Source organism: Antechinus flavipes, chromosome 3, assembly GCF_016432865.1.
Source record: "Antechinus flavipes isolate AdamAnt ecotype Samford, QLD, Australia chromosome 3, AdamAnt_v2, whole genome shotgun sequence".
Taxonomy (NCBI): domain Eukaryota; kingdom Metazoa; phylum Chordata; class Mammalia; order Dasyuromorphia; family Dasyuridae; genus Antechinus; species Antechinus flavipes.
The window spans coordinates 235,210,989-235,229,821 of NC_067400.1; the positions used below are offsets into that span (position 1 = coordinate 235,210,989).

The window sequence follows — 18,833 nt, forward strand, 5'->3', positions numbered from 1 at the left end:
ATAGGATAGTTAAATAGTATTATCGTAGAAAATGAAATTGAGCAAGCCATCAATGAGCTCCCTAAGAAGAAAGCCCCAAATTTAAAGAATAATTAATTTCATACTATATAGATTTTTTTCTTAAATAGGTAAAGAAGTCCTGTTAAGTTGCTACTCTGACACAAATATGGTTCATCCCTAAACCAGGGACAGTCAAAACCAAAAATTTTCCTGGTGAATATTAATGCAAAAAAAATTTTTTTCCAAAAGAGTTTATAGCAATGTTATCACAAAGATTAGATACTGTGACTAGGCTGGATTTTTCCAGAAATGCAGGGTTGGTTTAATATTTAAAAAAAAAAAAACCCTATAAGCATAATTCATCATATTAATACCACAAAAAGAACAAAAATCCAAAGATTATTTTAGTAGATGTAGGAAAAAAAATAGAAAATATAGCATTCATTACACACACACACACACACAGAACTTTCCTTAAAATGATAGTAGTTTCTATATAAAGCAAGCATTTTCTGTAATGGGAATAAGCTAAAAGCTTTTGCATTAAGATCAGGGGTGAAGCATGAATGGCCATTATAACCATTAGTATTCAATATTGTGCTCAATATGCTAGCTATAACAATAAGACAAGAGAAAGAAATATAAAAGGCTTAGGCAGTGACAAAATAAACCCATCATTCTTTGCATATAAGTTCCCTAGAAAACGCTAAAGAGTCAATTGAAGAACTAATTCAAATAATCAACTTTATTGCTGAAGTTGTAGAAAATTTCAGAATGTAAAATAAACTCACATAAATGTCATTGTTACTATATGTTACCAACAAAACCTAGCAGGAAGAGATAGAAAAATTCAATTTAAAATCTCCACCAATAGTAGAAAATATTTGAGAATCTGCTTGTCAAGACACACGCAAAAAGTGGATAAACACAATTATAAAACATTTTGCACAAATGTAAATGATTGGAAAAATATTTGCTTATGGGTTGACCTAGCCAATATAATAAAAATGTCAATACCACCTAAATTAACTTACTTATTTAGTGACATAACTATCAAACAAAAATTCTAATGAGGTAGGAAAAAAAACAAAATATATCTTAACAATAAAAGGTGAATAATGTCAAGGACATTTATGAAGAAGGGAAGAGGAATAAGAAGTACTATACTGTAGACTACATTAGAAAATTTCAATTGTCAAAACAATTTAGTAGTGGATAAGATAGAATGATTTATCAGTGTAACAAATTGGATATATAGAAGCAAATGAGAACAGTAACCTTAGACTAAAACTGTTGCGAAAACAAGAAAATATTCTGGCAGAAACTAAATGTAGACCAACTTTCATGCTATGTATCAATAGGTAAATGATTTAGATTTAAAAGGTGGTAAAATAAGCAAATTTTAGTGGAACAGGGAAGAAATTACATGTCAGATTTAGGGTTAGATAAAAAGTAATGACCACATGAGATAAGTACATGAATAATTTTGATTACCAAAATTTAAAAGGCATTTGCCCAAACAAAACAAATTCAGCTAAAAGTTTTTTAAAAAGTAGAAAATTGGTAGAGAAGGGGTCTTTGTAGCATTTTTCTTTAATCAGGGGTCTTGTTTCTAAAATATATTGAGAACGGAATCAAATTTAATAAATGATCAAAGGATATGAGTTGACATTTTTCAAAGGAAGAAATAACACAATAACTACTGTTGGAACAATCGATTCCCATCCATAAAGAACTGATGTACTTAAAATGAAGATTGAAGCATAGTTCCTTTCCTTTTATTCGAACTTGGTTAATGAGGAAATTTGCTTTGCATGACTATACATATTTGTAGTGTTTCTTCCTCCCCCCCCCCCCAATTTCATTTATTTATTTGTTTGTTTTGCTTTCTGAGTGGATTAGAGAAGAAGGAGAGAAGAAAAAAAAGAACTTGGAACTAAAGATAAAATGAAAAATGAAGACAAAAAATAAAACCAGGAAGAAATATTTCTGATCTGCTAAAGCATTGCATTTTTCTTTTGTTTTTTATTCATATCCTATGAATATTGAAGTTCTTTGCAAATAACATTTTGTTCATTCCACTTCTGAGAATATTGAGGTGATGTTTCTAGGCTTATTTTAAATTATACTTTGAATATCAATAGATCAGTGCTTTTTATATGGTTATAGTAGTTATGACTCAATAACAATCCATATTCTTTACTGAATTTTTATCTAATCTCAAGATAATTAGTGTATCAGACTTATTTTTCACTTCTCACAAATCTTTACTAAAAGTGAATGTAATTGTAATCTTCATTTTTTTCTCTCATAGGTAGTAGAAATGTATTCAAGTGGTGGTGATCTCCACTTAGAGCTTCCAACAGGTCAGCAAGGGGGTACTAGAAAACTATGGGTAAGTAACAATGTACTTTATTCCCCAAGTGTAACCTGATTAAGCTTTTTTTTTTTTAATTCTTATGTAATGTGAAGAATTCTAAAAATTACTCAGTTAAGGACTAATGATACCTAACTAAAAATGTTTGGCTGACTTTTACTTTGGATCACAGAGGGAACACTTCAGAGATCTCCAGGCTTCTGATTCAGAATCTCTAGGGACAGAGCTTTACTCTTAGAAGCTGCTGGGCTTTTTAATCATCTTGAATGAAGGGCCACAATTCCCAATTTAAACATAAATACCTTGGGCATATATTGGTCTGTCTGGTATAGACCTTTGAATTGTACTGAATAATATACATGTACATAATATATATATATATGTATATAATATATGTACATAATAAAATGCTGGAGTGTTGCTGGTAGACTTGAATTGCCTCAGTAAAGTGCTGGAAGATTTTATTATATTTTACCTCCTAAAAATTGTTGTTAAAAATAAATGTTCTTTAAAAAAAAAAAAAACAGGTCTCATGCAAAATTAATTTTATCATAACATTTCAAGCTTCTGTTATACCAAAATATGAATTTAAATACCTAAATGATAGCATACTGAGGAATAGTTGATTTTATAAATGTCTTATACATTGTAATTTTTATGATTGTTTTGTCACTAATTATACATCGTAGGGCCATTTAGTTTCTTTGTCTCAATGACTTTACAATGATATTAAATATTATTTTGATTTTTTTGTTTTGTTTGCTGAGGTAGTTGGGGTTAAGTGACTTGCCCTGGATCACACAGCCAGGACGTGTTAAGTGTCTGAGACCAGATTTGAACTCAGGTCCTCCTGACTTCAGGGCTGGTGCTTGATCCACTGAGCTACCTAGCTGCCCCATTAAATATTATCTTTTAAAATACCAGTGCTTTTTAAGACTTTGCTATTTTGTGTTTACATTAACATGTATTTGTTGTATTAGGAAATTCCACCCTATGAAACAAAAGGAGTGATGAGAGCCAGTTTTTCATCTAGAGAAGCAGACAATCACACAGCCTTCATCAGAATAAAAACCAATGCTTCAGACAGCACAGAATTTATCATTCTTCCTGTTGAAGTTGAAGTTACTACAGGTTTGTAGAACACTAGTAACTTCTAGGTTTTCAATTTATGTTTTACAAAATTTATACAAACATTTATCTTTCTTTTTTCCAAGCTCCTGGAATTTATTCCTCAACTGAAATGTTAGATTTTGGTACACTACGGACACAAGGTAAAGAGAAAGCATTTTTTTTTCCATGAGTACTAGTCAACGTAGCATTGTACATTGCAGAATGGCTATAGTAGTAAATTTTCAATATTGCTATATTTTAATAAGCCATGCAATAGAATCTTACTTTCTTAATGACTCAAAGATAATTGATTGTGTGTTTTCATGGGGTAGGGGATAGAGGAGTGGCATGAGAGTGGGTTTTTTACTCATAAGATTTTTAACTGCCATAGCTCTTCCTGTTTTAGGAACAATTATTTACTTTGCTTTCTGTGGGGGGGAAAAAAATAGGACCACAGAGCAATCTAAGCAAAGCTACATGTGTTTCTTGACTGAAAAAAAGAAGTCTTTTTTTTTTCCCCCTACAATTCATCGTGTATTTTGGTAGCCATAGCCAAAGAGCAGTATAAAAGAAAAAAAAATGTAATTTCTACATTCATTGAATGTGCAGTTCTCTGAAGTATTCCTTTGTTGTCCATATTGCCCAGTATGGTTCCTTTTAAATTAGATATTATGTAATCTACTATGATTTAGTAGTTTAGGAATCAAGAATTGATTTTTTTCGTTAGTTATTTACCTTCACCGTTGTACTATACTAAAGAGTTGATAGTATTGTTTAATTTCCCTGACATTCGTAGAATACGTTACCCTTATGTATAAAAGATGATTTTGGAAAAGTTGGTAATTTAGGACTCATTTTTTAAAAATATTAATGTACTTTATTAGAACAGAATCCACTTGATGTTTCTTGACAAGATCCTTTTTATAATTACAATATATTTCAATCATAACTTATCATATGCTTATTAAAATACAGTTTTTTCCCATTGTTTTTATAGATATGCCCAAAGTTTTAAATCTTCATTTACTAAATTCAGGAACAAAAGATGTACCAATAACAGTAAGTTTTAGTTTTCTTTTCAGTGTTTTTATGGATGGATGGATGGGTGGATGCACATAATAGGGATTTAATGTTTGGTTGAGTTTAAAACCTTTTCCTGTCAGCAAGTTGGTAATCTACCAACAGACATTTTACAGAATTTGAGAGTTGTAAGAAATCTCAGAGACCATGTAATTAAATCCATTAATTGAAGAGAGAACCAGTAATAGTGGAGGAAGAAAAAGAAGAAACTTACATAGCACTCTTAAGGTTTGAAAAACATCCTGCATCCATTATCTCATTTAACTCTCAGCAACACTGGGAAGTAAATACCATGTGTACTTTATAGATAATCCTCTCATTATATCTTAGTCGATTAGTAGTTATGTAGACTTTCAAATCTCCAATGAAGCACATTACTACTTGAAACAGAAACAAAATAAGTTTTAATACCACTTCCAACTTCTCTTAATAATACTTGGAGACAAGTATTCTTGTGGCTTCCTAAGTCTTCTTTTCTGAAGGCTAAATAAACATGACTACTTCCTTTATTCAGTCCTTATATTTATAAAGTTCTTCACCATCCAGTATGACTGGCAACTTACCAATGTCCTTCCTAAAATGTATGCCCATAATGAACACAGTATTCCATGTACAATCAGACCAAGGTAGATTTCTTAAATTATAATTATCTCTTTATTGGTTGGGACTATGTGTCTATTAATGGAACTTAAGATCACAGTAAGTTTCTTGGCTGCCATATCACACTGGCTGATATTATTTTTAGCTCACTATGTAATACCCAGATCTTTTTCAAACTTACTTACCCATATATACCTAATACTGTATTTGCAAAACGAATTTTTATTTAATCTAAACATTATTTGATGTATTTTTTTCTGTTAAATTCTCTTATTAAATTGAGCCCCACGATCTGACTATGAAAGTCTTTTCAAATCTACTGTCTTATCCGATGTTAGCTATCCCTCCCTATTCATTGTAAGTCATCTGCAAATATGTTAAGTAAGCTATCTTTGTCTCTATTCAAATCACTGATTAAAAAAGAATACTAAATAACTTATGGTCAAATATAAAATCCCTAAAGAGCTCCAGTGGATGCTGCCTTTTAGACTGACAGCAAGCCATTACATGATTACTCTTTGTATTCAGCTACATTATTCAGTGTCTTCACAGTACTCTTATATATGATTCTTTCTCTTTACCACAAGAATAGCATCAGTGATTTTACTGTTTTGCTAAAATCCAGATAAACTGTAGCCATAGCAATTCCTTATTTAGTGATATAGTAACTGTCAAAAAAGGAAATAAAAGTTTGTCTGACATAACTTATACTTGATAAAGTCATGCTGGTTCTTTGTCATCACTTCGTTTTTAAGGTGTTCACTTACGTCATATCAACTCTAGAATTTTGCAAGAAATCCAGTAAAAACCCATTGGCCTGCAGTTTGCTGACTCCAGTTTTCTTTCCTTTTTTTTTTTTTTTTTTTTTTTTTGAAAATCAGGACATGTGCCTTTCTCTAATATTAAGATACTTCTACCCTACTCCATAGTCTTTAAAATAACCCATTATTTTTGTATTTTGTGTAGTATGTTTTTAATAATTCTCCTTCCCATTACTCCTCCTATTGTACGTCTTTTTCTATATTTTAAATTCATTACTTCTCTGTCAGTAGGTGAGTGGTTTGGTTCTTTTGGACCTTTGGTTTATAATTGTGTTGATCAGAGTTCTTAAGTCTTTAAAAGTTGTTTTTCCCTATAATGTTAGCATTGTGTGCATTGTTCTCATAGTTCTAAATTTGTGTCAGTTTATTAAGCTGTATTTCTTTATTTCTTGTTCCACAGTAATATTCCATTACATTCAAATCACACAATTTATTTAGCCTTTCTTCAATTAGAGGACATATCCTTATTTTCTCATTTCTGGCTACCATAGAAAGATCTGCTAATTATTTTTGTACAAATTCTTTTCTTTCTTTTTCAATTTCCTTAAGCTAAGCCTAGTGGGTATATAGCTCAGTGAAAGGATATGCTCATTCTGGTAACTTTCTGGATCTAATTCCAAATTGTGACGACCATGTTAGCACCCTGGATACTTTAGAATCAGCCAGAGTTTTGTATAATCCTATTTATGTAGGATTTTATATATCCTGGCTATCAACAGCCATATTTGTAAATGTCCTTTCCAGTCCCAAATTATTATCCTTGATAAGAAAAACTGAGTACTCTTTCTTATGAGCTCTTTTCATCTTATCCATGCTCACTATATGTCCTTCTTTAATTAATGGTCTAAATTAACATTTTAACATTCCTTTTTTGATCTTTTTCTTTTCCATTCATCTTTCCTTTTTTTTTAATCTCCAGTTTTGATTTTGTATTTGTTAAGTGTTGTTTTTTGTGTGATTTTGGGGAGTATTTTGTTTTATGTTTGTTTTTGTTGTTTTTGCCACTTTTAGCTCATTATGAATTTTATTACTTCAGAAGGTATTCTTAGAGGACTTGACTGCACTTTTGTGGTCAACCTGTGTTTCTTTCATCTTCTGGATATGACATCTAAGTAGCTTTAGTGAGCTCCCTGTATATGCATTCCAGAATTCATTGTAAATAGCTTCCCATATTTCTTATCTAATTATTGTTATCCGACTTTTTTATAGTACTTCAGGGGTTGGAAAATGCTTTGTATATGTTGTCATTTGAGGTTATGAGGTTCAGTATACCCCTGTAAGGAAGGTGTTATCATTATCATTATTATTACTATTTCTCCCATTTTACAGATGAGCTAACTGAAACTGAGGTCGGCAAAGTAACTTGGCTCGGTTACCTTAATTGTCTGAGCCAGGATTTTAACTAAGGTTTTCTTATTATTTTTTATTTTTTTATTACTACTATTTTCTTATTATTATTAAGTTCAGAATTCTTTCCTATTTTACTGGCTCTTTTAGTCCTTAGGATTCTACCTATCCTTTATCAAAGTCCTGTAAAAGTTGCTTATCTAAAATTTAGAATTTGTATCACATCTTTCCAACTTTCCTCCTTTTACGAATTGTCTATCTTTCTCTCTCTGACCTCTGAAGATATTAGAAGTCTGAGATGAGACATGCACCATCTCCCACAATGAATGAAGATATTTTAATTTTTTTTAAGTGCCATAAGATTGCTTGCTTATGTTTACCTTTCTTTGCTTCTCTCTGTTTTGTTTATATGTTATATTTTTTACTTAGCTCTGATCTTTTCATCATAAATATGCCTATTCTTTACAGTACTCCCCTATAGGACTAAGTTCAGTTTTTCTGGGTGTTATTTTTGGCTTTAAGACTATATCTTTTGCCTTCTGGAATGCCATCCAGGCTTTTTGCTCCATTATAGTGGTTTGTATACCATGTTTGAACCTGACTGCAACTCTTCATTCCTTGAATTCTTTTTTTCTGGCATGCTTATAATATTTTTGTCTTTAAAAAGGAAGTGGTAAGTTTTTAAGTTTTTACTGCTGGGAGTTTTTATCTTCAGTTTTGTTATTGTTGTTTTTCTTTTCAGAAGATGACCACTGGGCCATTTTCTATTTCTGTCTTGCCCTATGGTTCTAAGAGGTCTTGGCAGTTTTTCTTTATGAAATATTTTTTTCTTGAAATATGTCTGACTTTTTTTTTTCCCCTTTGGGTCATGGCATTCAAATAATCTAATGATTCTTAAGTTCTCTTTAATCTTTTTTTTCAGGTCATTTGTTTTTCTTTGCGATACCTTCCATTTTTTTCAATATTTTGAGTTTGTTTTGTCTTCTCTCCTAGCATCATTGGCTTCTGTTTGGTCCATTTTAATTTTCAGGGAGCTTCTTGCTTAGGCAAAGTTCTGTACCTCTTATGCATGTTCTTAATTCTCTTTTACATTTTTTCTTCCATATCCCTCATTTCTTTTTCAGGTTATTTTCCTCTAGTGCTCTTATTTCCTTCATGAAAACATTTATTATATCTTTTGTAAATTTAGTACAAGTTCTTTCAGGAATTCTAGTTGGATTTGTGCCCATGCTGTGTTTTTCTTTGAGCCTTTGCTTATAGATATTTTAGTCTTTCTTTTCTTCTGAGTTTTTATCTTTAGCATCCCTATCACCATATTAACTTCCTGTGGTGGGCTTTATTTTTGTTTCTTTATTCTAGCATCCTCCTTCCTAGGCTGATCCTATTGCTGCTTTCATGATGTATTGAGCATGGTGTCAGTCAGGAACCATTCAGGATGAGGACCTGCTAATTTTTAGTGTTCCCAGAATGATCTATTCAGGGCAAAGTCTGATCACTACCCTCCCTCTTCAATATAAACTCTTCAAGTTCTTGTTTTGGGTTTATTTCTTATCATCAATAGATTGTAGTTGAGCTTAACCACTGTTATTGTTTGGAAATCTGTATTGGTTCAGTGTAGCAGGACTATAGGTTTCCATTTGATCTGGGATTGTTGCTCTGGTTATTCCTTTACAAATTTTAGAATTTTATACTGTTAGAAATTGGAATTGAGATCTTCTGTCCAGGCCATACCACTGCTATATACATAGCAGTGTAAGGGCCTACTGCTGCCCCTGACCCTTGGAACACCACCTTTAAACATAGATTTCCTACTCATTTAGCTCCGGACCTGTGACCCAAAACTGGGTAGTGAACCTCACAGCTGCCAGTTGGCAAGTAATTCTAATACAATGCCCCGATATGAGTCTGTGATCTCCTCTTGCCATAGTGTTTAGCCTCTCTCTTCACTGGAGGACTCTACACATGTCATGCTCTTAGCTCCTTCCCCTTTTTTACAGATTTCTTTGAGTCTTCTATACTGATTTGAACTGGAAGCATGATTCCCTGTGAGGAGTGATCAGGATTTGGTCTGGTGCATTTTCTAGATCTATTTGGAGGAATTTGCAGGCAAACTGGCTGCTGCTTTCCACTACTCTGGCTTCTTGGCTCCTCCTCTCAAGGGTTAGCAGTCAAAGAATTTTTTTTAATAATTCATAGATTTTCAATTGAATAGATTTTAGTTGGAAGGAGATATATATTATCTAGACCAAACCATTCATTTTATAAATAAAGAAATCAGTGCCTAGAGAAATGAAATTTCGGCTAGAAGTTTCAGAGTTGCAATTTATACCAAATTTTCTGACTTTTAGTCCAGGACTTTTTCCACTATATAAAATTTTGAGTGATGAAATGTCATCAAACACAATGATGGCTAGTCTTCATAATTATTATTTTGAATTGTTTGTTATATTCAAAACAAAGAGCCCAATCCCATTATCCCTTTTAGTTAGTTTTTGTTAAGAATGAATGAAGCATTGGTTTAGAAAAATACTTTTAAGGTATTTTTATAACCTTTTATTCAGATCATCATTTGGCTTTTAAGGTTTGTTAATGTTTTGCACTCTCCAATTTGCACATCCAATCCATCAAAGTGTTGTTTTTAAAAACTATACCACTTGAGCTTATCTTTACAAAGTTTCATTCTTTCTTCCTTCTTCCAGTTTACACCAATCTTTAGTACAAAGCTTATGAAAGCAATCTAAACCAAAACAAAACTTAATTAATTTTGGTTTTTCTTTGCAGAGTATTCGGCCCACACCAAAAAATGAAACTATAACTGTATATTTTAAGCCAATTCATAGCCAAGTCATAACTTTTTTTTATTTAAATTTTATTTTTATTTAATAATAACTTTGTATTGACAGAATCCATGCCAGGGTAATTTTTTACAACATTATCCCTTGCACTCGCTTATGTTTCGATTTTTTCCCCTCCCTCCCTCCACCCCCCCCCAAGATGGCAAGCAGTCCTATAAATGTTAAATATGTTGCAGTATATCCTAGATAGAATACATATTTGCAGAACCAAACAGTTCTCCTATTGCACAGGGAGAATTGGATTCAGAAGGTAAAAATAACTCGGGAAGAAAATCAAAAATGCAAATAGTTCACATTCGTTTCCCAATGTTCCTTCTTTGGGTGTAGCTGTTTCTGTCCATCATTTATCCATTGAAACTCAGTTAGGTCTCTTTGTCGTAGAAATCAACTTCCATCAGAATACATCCTCATACAGTATCGTTGTCGAAGTGTATAATGATCTCCTGGTTCTGCTCATCTCACTTAGCATCAGTCCATGTAGGTCTCTCCAAGCCTCTCTGTATTCATCCTGCTGGTCATTCCTTACAGAGCAATAATATTCCATAACATTCATATACCACAATTTACCCAGCCATTCTCCAATTGATGGGCATCCATTCATTTTCCAGTTTCTAGCCACTACAAACAGGGCTGCTACAAACATTTTGGCACATACAGGTCCCTTTCCCTTTTTTAGTATCTCTTTGGGGTATAAGCCCCATAGAAACACTGCTGGATCAAAGGGTATGCACAGTTTGATAACTTTTTGGGCATAATTCCAGATTGCTCTCCAGAATGGTTGGGTTCGTTCACAACTCCACCAACAATGCATCAGTGTCCCCGTTTTCCCGCATCCCCTCCAACATTCATCATTATTTTTTCCTGTCATCTTAGCCAATCTGACAGGTGTGTAGTGATATCTCAGAGTTGTCTTAATTTGCATTTCTCTGATCAATAGTGATTTGGAACACTCTTTCATGTGAGTGGTAATAGTTTCAATTTCATCATCTGAAAATTGTCTGTTCTCTGTCATAACTTTTAGAAAAATAAATTATTTCACCCTAGAAAGATGTTTAAATGATAATTAATTTGAAGTGTTGTTTTTAAAAAGTATACCACTTGAGCTTATCTTTACAAAGTTTCATTCTTTCTTCCTTCTTCCAGTTTACACCAATCTTTAGTACAAAGCTTATGAAAGCAATCTAAACCAAAACAAAACTTAATTAATTTTGATTTTTCTTTGCAGAGTATTCGGCCCACACCACAAAATGAAGCTATAACTGTACATTTTAAGCCAATCACATTAAAAGCTTCAGAAAGTAAATACACCAAAGTTGCAAGTATTAGTTTTGATGGTAAGTATTCAACTTTTTTCTCCCGAATATTTTCTTGATTAGCTAGAGTAAAACAATAAAAAATAAAAATAAAATAAGCCCAACATGTTGACACATCAGAAATTGGAGACAGAATAGTGTTTTAAGAAGTAAGAAGGATGACTGAAAGGTTATTAGTAAGGTCACATCTTAAAGCATTAAGTACTTCATGAGAAAATGAGTCTGAAAAAAGTCTAGTATGTGATCCACTTTAGTGAGATTATCTCAAAAAAATTTCTAAATGAAACCAGATATAAAACAACAAATGGATGGAAAATGGAATCCATTTTTCTGTAATTTTTCTCCTTGTGATCTCTTCTTACCATTTATATCCTTGGAATTATCACATTGGGATTCTGAACTTATTGTTACCTGATATGTTATATGAAGAAGGGACTTAAGAAAAGAAACTGGTAAGACTGATCAGACCAAATAAATATACATGAAACAAAGCCAGGTGATTTTTGAAAAGCATTTTTTTTTTCAAATTACCTCAGAAAGATAAAGATAGTATATCCTTGCTAAAACCTTTAAGTCAAGATATGGATCATGGAAGCAAGAGGTAATCAAGAGGATACCAGCAATTACCAGCCTCTTCCCCCCCCCCCCCTTTTTTTAATATAACTTTTTATTTAAAATTTAACATTAAATTTCAGTAAGGCAACTAATCTAACACATAAAGCATATACCTATACCATTTTTTCAATCTTTTCTTTTTAGTCTCCACTTATAATTTCATTTCTACCAAATTTTTATAAGAATAATATTTATAGATTAATAAGTTTCTTGAATGAAAATGTAAGAACAGGTAGCTTTCATATTCTAATTTCTGTTGGATAGCACTTTCATAATTACAAATGACTGAAAAAAAAAATACAGAGATAAGATCTGGTTGTGTTTACTTGTTGATTGTACCCAATCCCAACTCCTCCCCCATCCCATTCCCCCCCAAAAAAGTTCATGTGCTCAATAGAGCAAGTCTTCCAACAAAGTGATTCCTATATATTTAAGACTATACAAGATTCCTAGTTAGATATAACCACACAAATAACTTATGCAGTAATAGTGTACTATTAGCCTGTGAAGGAAATCAAAAATGCAGATGGACAGAAATATAGGGATTGAGATTTCTATGTAATGGTTCATAGTCATCTCCCAGAGTTCTTTCACTGGGTATAGCTGGTTCAATTCATTACTGCTCTATTGGAACTGATTTGGTTCATTTTCATTGTTGAAGAGGGTCACATCCTTCAGAATTGATCATCATATAATATTGTTGTGGAAGTATATAATGATCTCCTGGTCCTGCTCAGTTCACTCAGCATTAGTTCATGTAAGTCTCTCCAGGCCTTTCTGAAATCATCCTGCTGGTCATTTCTTATAGAACAATAATATTCATATACCACAATTTATTCAGCTATTCTCCAATTGATAGGCATCCACTCAGTTTCCAGTTTCTGGCCACTACAAGGAGACCTGCCAATTGTACACTATTTCAAAATCCGATTCTTCTTGTGCAGCAAAATAACTTTGTGGACATGTATACATATATTGTATTTAACATATATTTTAACATATTTAACATGTATTAGTCTACCTGCCATCTGGGGGAGGGAGGGAAGGAGGGGAAAAATTGGAACAAAAGGTTTGCAATTGTCAATGCTGAAAAATTACCCATGCATATATCTCGTAAATAAAAAGCTATTTTTAAAAAAATGAGGTACAATTTGGTAAACAGCTTTGGTGAGCAGTATCATGTACAGAATATAACTGAGATATTCTCTCTATGTGAGTTCCTTCAGGTGCTCCTTCTCCCATGATATTTTTCTGGTTATATAAAGCCCCAAGATGATATAAATTCTCAGTGAGATTATTGGCTATTCATAAGAACTCAGCTTGATCGTTCTACAGAGGAATTTCAATAAATGAAAATTATCTATTGCCCAGACTATGATGTTCAGGCGGTCAGTTTGCTAATAAGCATTTATGAAGCACATATTATGTTTTAGGCACTGTTCAAAGTACTGGAAAACACAAATAAAAGCAGAATGCAGTCCCTGCTCTCAAAGAAGCCTGCTGATCTCGCCTCAGCAACATCTCTGAAGTACCACTTCTCTCCTCTGACATTGCCATCACTCTATTGTGAACCCTCATCACCCTCTGCCTGGGTTACTACAATAACATGCTGAGGGTCCCACCTCCTCAAGTGTCTTCCCACTTTAATCATCCTCCACTTAGCCACTGAAGCACTGGTTTGATCATGTGAACCCTCTACTCAATAGAGTAGTGGCTCCCTCTTGCTGCCAGGATCAAATACAGAAAGCTGTTTGGCATTCAAAACCCTTTACAACTTATCCTCCTCTACCTTTCTAGTTTTCTTTGACCTAAAGGTTTTAGCGAGGATTGGAAGCAAGCCAAGAGTGGGAGATGAAGAGGGAGAGTGTTCCAGAAATAGGGAACAGCCAGAGAGAGGGTTGTACTCTGGAAATATCAAGGAGGGCAGTTATATCAAAAAGTATGTGCTGGGTATCCAAGATGTGAGAAGATTGGAAAGGTGGGATGAAAAGTTTTGAATGCTAAATAGAGCAAGTTATATTTGATCGTGGGAAGAATAGGAAAGCAGTGCCTACTGAGAACATTAATTTGATCAAAGTCCAAATCTAGATCTAGATCTGTAAGGAAAGGAGAAAATAACAAGGTAGTTAACCAGGTATTAGAAGGAATGACTCCAGGAGGGATGAAAATGAATCAGTGTGACTAGGGCTTTCCTTAACACTTATGGCAGTGACCAAGCTCAAGGTAGAATCAGTTGCTCATAGGGACTTCTAAATTTCTCCATAGAAATAATGTTATGGTAGTTAAATTTCCAGACCAGGCCATCAAAGCCCAAATAAGTCAGAAATAGACCTGAAGTAATTTTTACTGATCAAACTGACATCCATCTCCCACCTTAGTGACATTGTTTCAGTAGGAGCATGCAATCATAATTCTAGCTTGGATTGTCAAGGAAGATATATTTTCCATATCTTAAATGGAAATGAGAAATGCCCTACCTTCCTCTTTTCTCTCTTATTCAGCAGGAATAATCAGTTTATATCCCTAGCAGACAGTGGGAGCTCTGCCCCTGAAACAGGGGTTTTAGCAGGGTAAAGAGGCCTCCCTGTCTCCAGCTGGGCTCCATCATTCCCTTTCTTCAATCCCCAAGGATTGGCCTAGTTTCCTGGCCCAGTTAGTTCCTCTTTTTATAGCCAAGCCAAGCATGTTTATAGCCAGGATTTCTGACCTCTCTTAACTTCTCTCTCTTTTGCCTCTAAAGCAAGTATAAAGCCCTCATGAATTTTTTTCAGAGTTGCTCTTTGGCTCTGGATCTAGAAGGATTTGAGTTCAGCCTCAGCCTCAGACATTTGACATTTATTAGATGTGTGACCCTGGGCAAGTCAAATTACCCTCAATTGCCTCACCAAAAAAAATAATAATAATATAGGAAACTGTCTGAAGTATTTGTTTTTTCTATTAAAAATGTAAGAAAATGGTTAAAATGTTCTTTGTCTCTCTCTGCCTCCTTTCTATGCTCCTCAAACTTGCTTTTTTCCATGTAGACCTCAGGGAAATTTTTCCTTAATTATTAGAATTGGAATGAAATGCATTGTACTATCCTTTAAAGAAAAAGGAAACCTCTGCATATTTTGGGCATTTAATCACAGCTGGGAGTTGGGTGAGGAATATGCCAGAACAATCAGGTTCTAGGTATGAAACCCTGAGTTGTTACAAAAACTAAAATAACTAAGCTGTGACTTCACTTAGCATAATTCATGTTGCTAGCATCAATTTTAATAGGAAAATTCCCTAATTTGTCCCAACTAGAGAGGTACTTAGTGATGTTATGGGAAAGTCTTATTCATGAAATATTTTCAAAGTTTTCTTTGTTGATTAGAATTATGGTGCTTTTTATTGGTCAATGACCCTTGCACATTCTTGTAATAATGAGTATTTCACTGACTTCTAGTGAACCTATAGAATCTGTGTTGATAAAGGCACACTGCTAATTCATTTCTACTTTAATCCATAATTTGTTCTTATGCAATGATCAACGATGAATTGGGATTTCTTGAAGGAATTATAGAAAAGTATTAAATGTAAATAGATTGTGCTTTCAATAAATGACTGAATTTAAAAATATTTTTAATATTACTTTGGGATCAGATGCTTTTTTTCTTGCCACAATCCATCCTTGAAATTTAGAAAAATCAATAGAATAATGTTTTGTTATAACAAATTTGCATTATATAAAATTTTCTGGAAATTCATCCAATATGGGTAGCAGTACTGTGTTCACTTTATGAATTATAGTTTTCTTAACATTTTCTGAACTCAATGATAATTATTCTAATTTATTAAGAGTCTACTAAGTGTTGACACTATATTAATCACTAAGGATCCAAAAAGAAGACAGTCCCTATCCTTAAGGAGCTTACAATATGATGGAAAAGACAACAAACAAATATTTATTTACAAAGCAAGCTATAGCCAAGTTTTAGAGATGGTAAATTGGAGATAATTAACAAAGAGAAGACACTGGAACTAAAGAGGTTTAGGAGAGCTTCCTTTGTAGCAAGTAGGCTTTTAATTCCCACTTTAAGTAAGCCAGGGAGGCCAGTCATAGTTGGAGTAGGAATAGAGACTATTTTAGATATGGGGAGCAACCAGAGAAAATGCTACAAGCTGAGAGATGTGTTGTTCATGAAACAGGCTAGAAGCCATTATCACCTCGAAGAGTACATGTTGGGAAGTAAAGTGTAAGAAGTCTGGAAATGTAGCAGGAGACTAGGTTATGAAGAGCTTTGATTGCCAAAAAGAATATTTTGTGTTTGATCCTGAAGGGAAGAGTCACTGAAATTTATTAAGTTAATAGAAAAAAGACTTCAGGTAGGTCCACCAGCAGGCGATTTCATTAATTTAGATCCAAGATGATGACTGTACCAGGGTAGCAGCAAAGAAAGGGATATATTGGAGAGATGTTGCGAAGGTAAAAGTAACGAGAGTTGGCAGCAGGTTGGATGATGAGTGGGTAAAGTAAAAATTTAGAGATAGTGAGGGGGTCTAAGATGACTCCTAGGTTGTAAGCTAGAGAGATTCAGAGGATGCCGGACTATAACTAATTAACGGACCAAACAATGAAAAATCTATTGGCATATAGTAATTAAAAGCAAACATTAAAGAATGTTTATGCAAGTCATTTTTTTTCCCCATCAAATTCTAAACTCCGTGAAAAAGAGTGTCCTAAATTAATATATTTGTATTGGTGATGGTGTTTCTTTTGTGGCAAAGCAATTTTACATAATATATTTGCAGGTATAGTGATCATTTTATAATTGAAAGTTTTCTGAAAAGATAAAACTACATTTTGTAATTTAGTTGCAAGTAAGTGTCTAATAGTTTGTTCTAAAGAATATTAAGTATGGTTTTCCCAAATGGTTTTCTTTTAATTGCACAATAAATTTCCTTAACAGGAATTTAGTGAAACATAGAGCTGCTTAAAGTTGGTATAAACATTATCCGTGGCTAAATGGAAAATGATTTGCAAATTTTTGTATTATATGAAATCTAGGACTCATAATTCTTACTGTGCTGCTAGGCACTTTAATTATGCAACCCCATTTGAATTTATAAATAATCATTGCCATACTTGGAATGTTGTTTTTCCTAGTTGTCAGTAAAATCAGGACATCCCTCAGGCAATAGCACAACTGTTGAGTCAACTTAACCACAATGTCCATTTGTTGAATACTTACCTGCTTTATTTTGAATTGAAGCAAAACAAGAGATTGTCATCTTCTTATGTGAAGAAAGAGAAGTTCATAGTTCTAGATTACATTAAAGTGACAAAGAAAGCATACATACACACACACACACACACACACACACACACACACACACACACACACTGACCTTTTTTATATAGTTTTTCAGTGTTCAGAGAGTGATTTTTAAAATACTTTTTTTGGGGGGACATACAGTTTTTTGTGTGATTTTTCTTTGTAAGCAATAAGATTATTGTATACATTTTTGTGCTTCATTTCAGCATCAAAAGCAAAAAGAACATCTCAGTTTTCTGGGAAAATAACTGTTAAAGCAAAAGAGAAGAGTTATTCTAAACTTGAAATTCCATATCAGGCAGATGTTTTAGATGGGTAAGTCTTGCCTTAAATTCATCTTACTTCATTTTGCAAATAAGTAGATGTTTCTCCTCTCACATTCCCTCATTAAAATTGTATGATCACATTCATTATACACTCAGCTACATAAACTTTTATTCCAAGACTATCTCTTTTCTTCAACAACAGGCATTTATTTTCACAAAGAAAAAAATCTTAATGATTTGTACACATACATACATGCATATACTTACATATGTGTATAAGTATTTCTTGAAATCTGAGTTCAAAAGAAATCTTAATGATTTAGTAACACATAAGGGAAAAAATTACAAAATTCCATAGTGGTTAGACTATCTGGATTTCTTTTCTGCCATTCCTTTTAACATTTGAGTCATTATGTTACATAAAACTTTGGTTATTACTTATGATTCCAGAGGATTGATTATGAAGCATGCTGCTTATCTTGTTATAGTTGGTGATTAGACTCAGGGTGTAGAATGAATCATTTATTTATTGAACGTAGCACAGGAAATTAATTTGTTTGACCTACATATATTTATTTGAATTTTTTTTCCTTCTGTTGCAGAGGAAGGAAAACTAATTTTTATTCACTTAAAAATAAAATTTAATTTTAAAAAGTTTGATCACTTGAAGCTAAGCTAAAAGATATATCCTTTTTTAAATCCTTATGGACAGCTAAGATTATTTTCCCTTTTAGGTAATTGACACCACAATAGTTTAATGAAAAACTTCTTTTTAATAAAAAATTCCTAGAAATAATTGATAAATTATATATTACCCTAAAGAATATAATGCTGAAACCTCAGAAACAAATATGCCTTAACTTCGGCTTAAAACTAACAATTAAAAAGAAATTTGACTTTTTGTTGTTTTTTCTTTGGAAACAGTTACTTGGGATTTGATCATGCTGCCACATTATTTCATATCCGAGACAGTCCTGCTGATTCTGTAGAAAGACCAATTTATCTTACTAACACTTTCAGTTTTGCAATCCTCATTCATGATGTGATGTTGCCAGAAGAAGCCAAAACAATGTTTAAAGTAAGTATAGTTTAAAGTATAAAGTTTGTAATTCTTAACCGAGGTGGGTGGGGGAGAGTGTATGTGAGACA

The 18,833-nt window shown here is 33.0% G+C and overlaps 1 protein-coding gene across 2 annotated transcripts in view; it reads left to right on the forward strand.

Moving 5' to 3' along the window:
- TMEM131 (transmembrane protein 131) overlaps window positions 1-18,833 on the forward strand; it is a 221,311-nt gene that overhangs the window by 153,417 nt on the left and 49,061 nt on the right. For both annotated transcript variants that reach the window (XM_051984665.1, XM_051984666.1), the window contains 7 exons: window positions 2,315-2,395; window positions 3,358-3,508; window positions 3,592-3,648; window positions 4,485-4,546; window positions 11,416-11,524; window positions 17,625-17,733; window positions 18,609-18,762. In XM_051984665.1, the coding sequence (XP_051840625.1) occupies window positions 2,315-2,395; window positions 3,358-3,508; window positions 3,592-3,648; window positions 4,485-4,546; window positions 11,416-11,524; window positions 17,625-17,733; window positions 18,609-18,762 (723 nt within the window). The remainder of the gene's footprint in view (window positions 1-2,314; window positions 2,396-3,357; window positions 3,509-3,591; window positions 3,649-4,484; window positions 4,547-11,415; window positions 11,525-17,624; window positions 17,734-18,608; window positions 18,763-18,833) is intronic.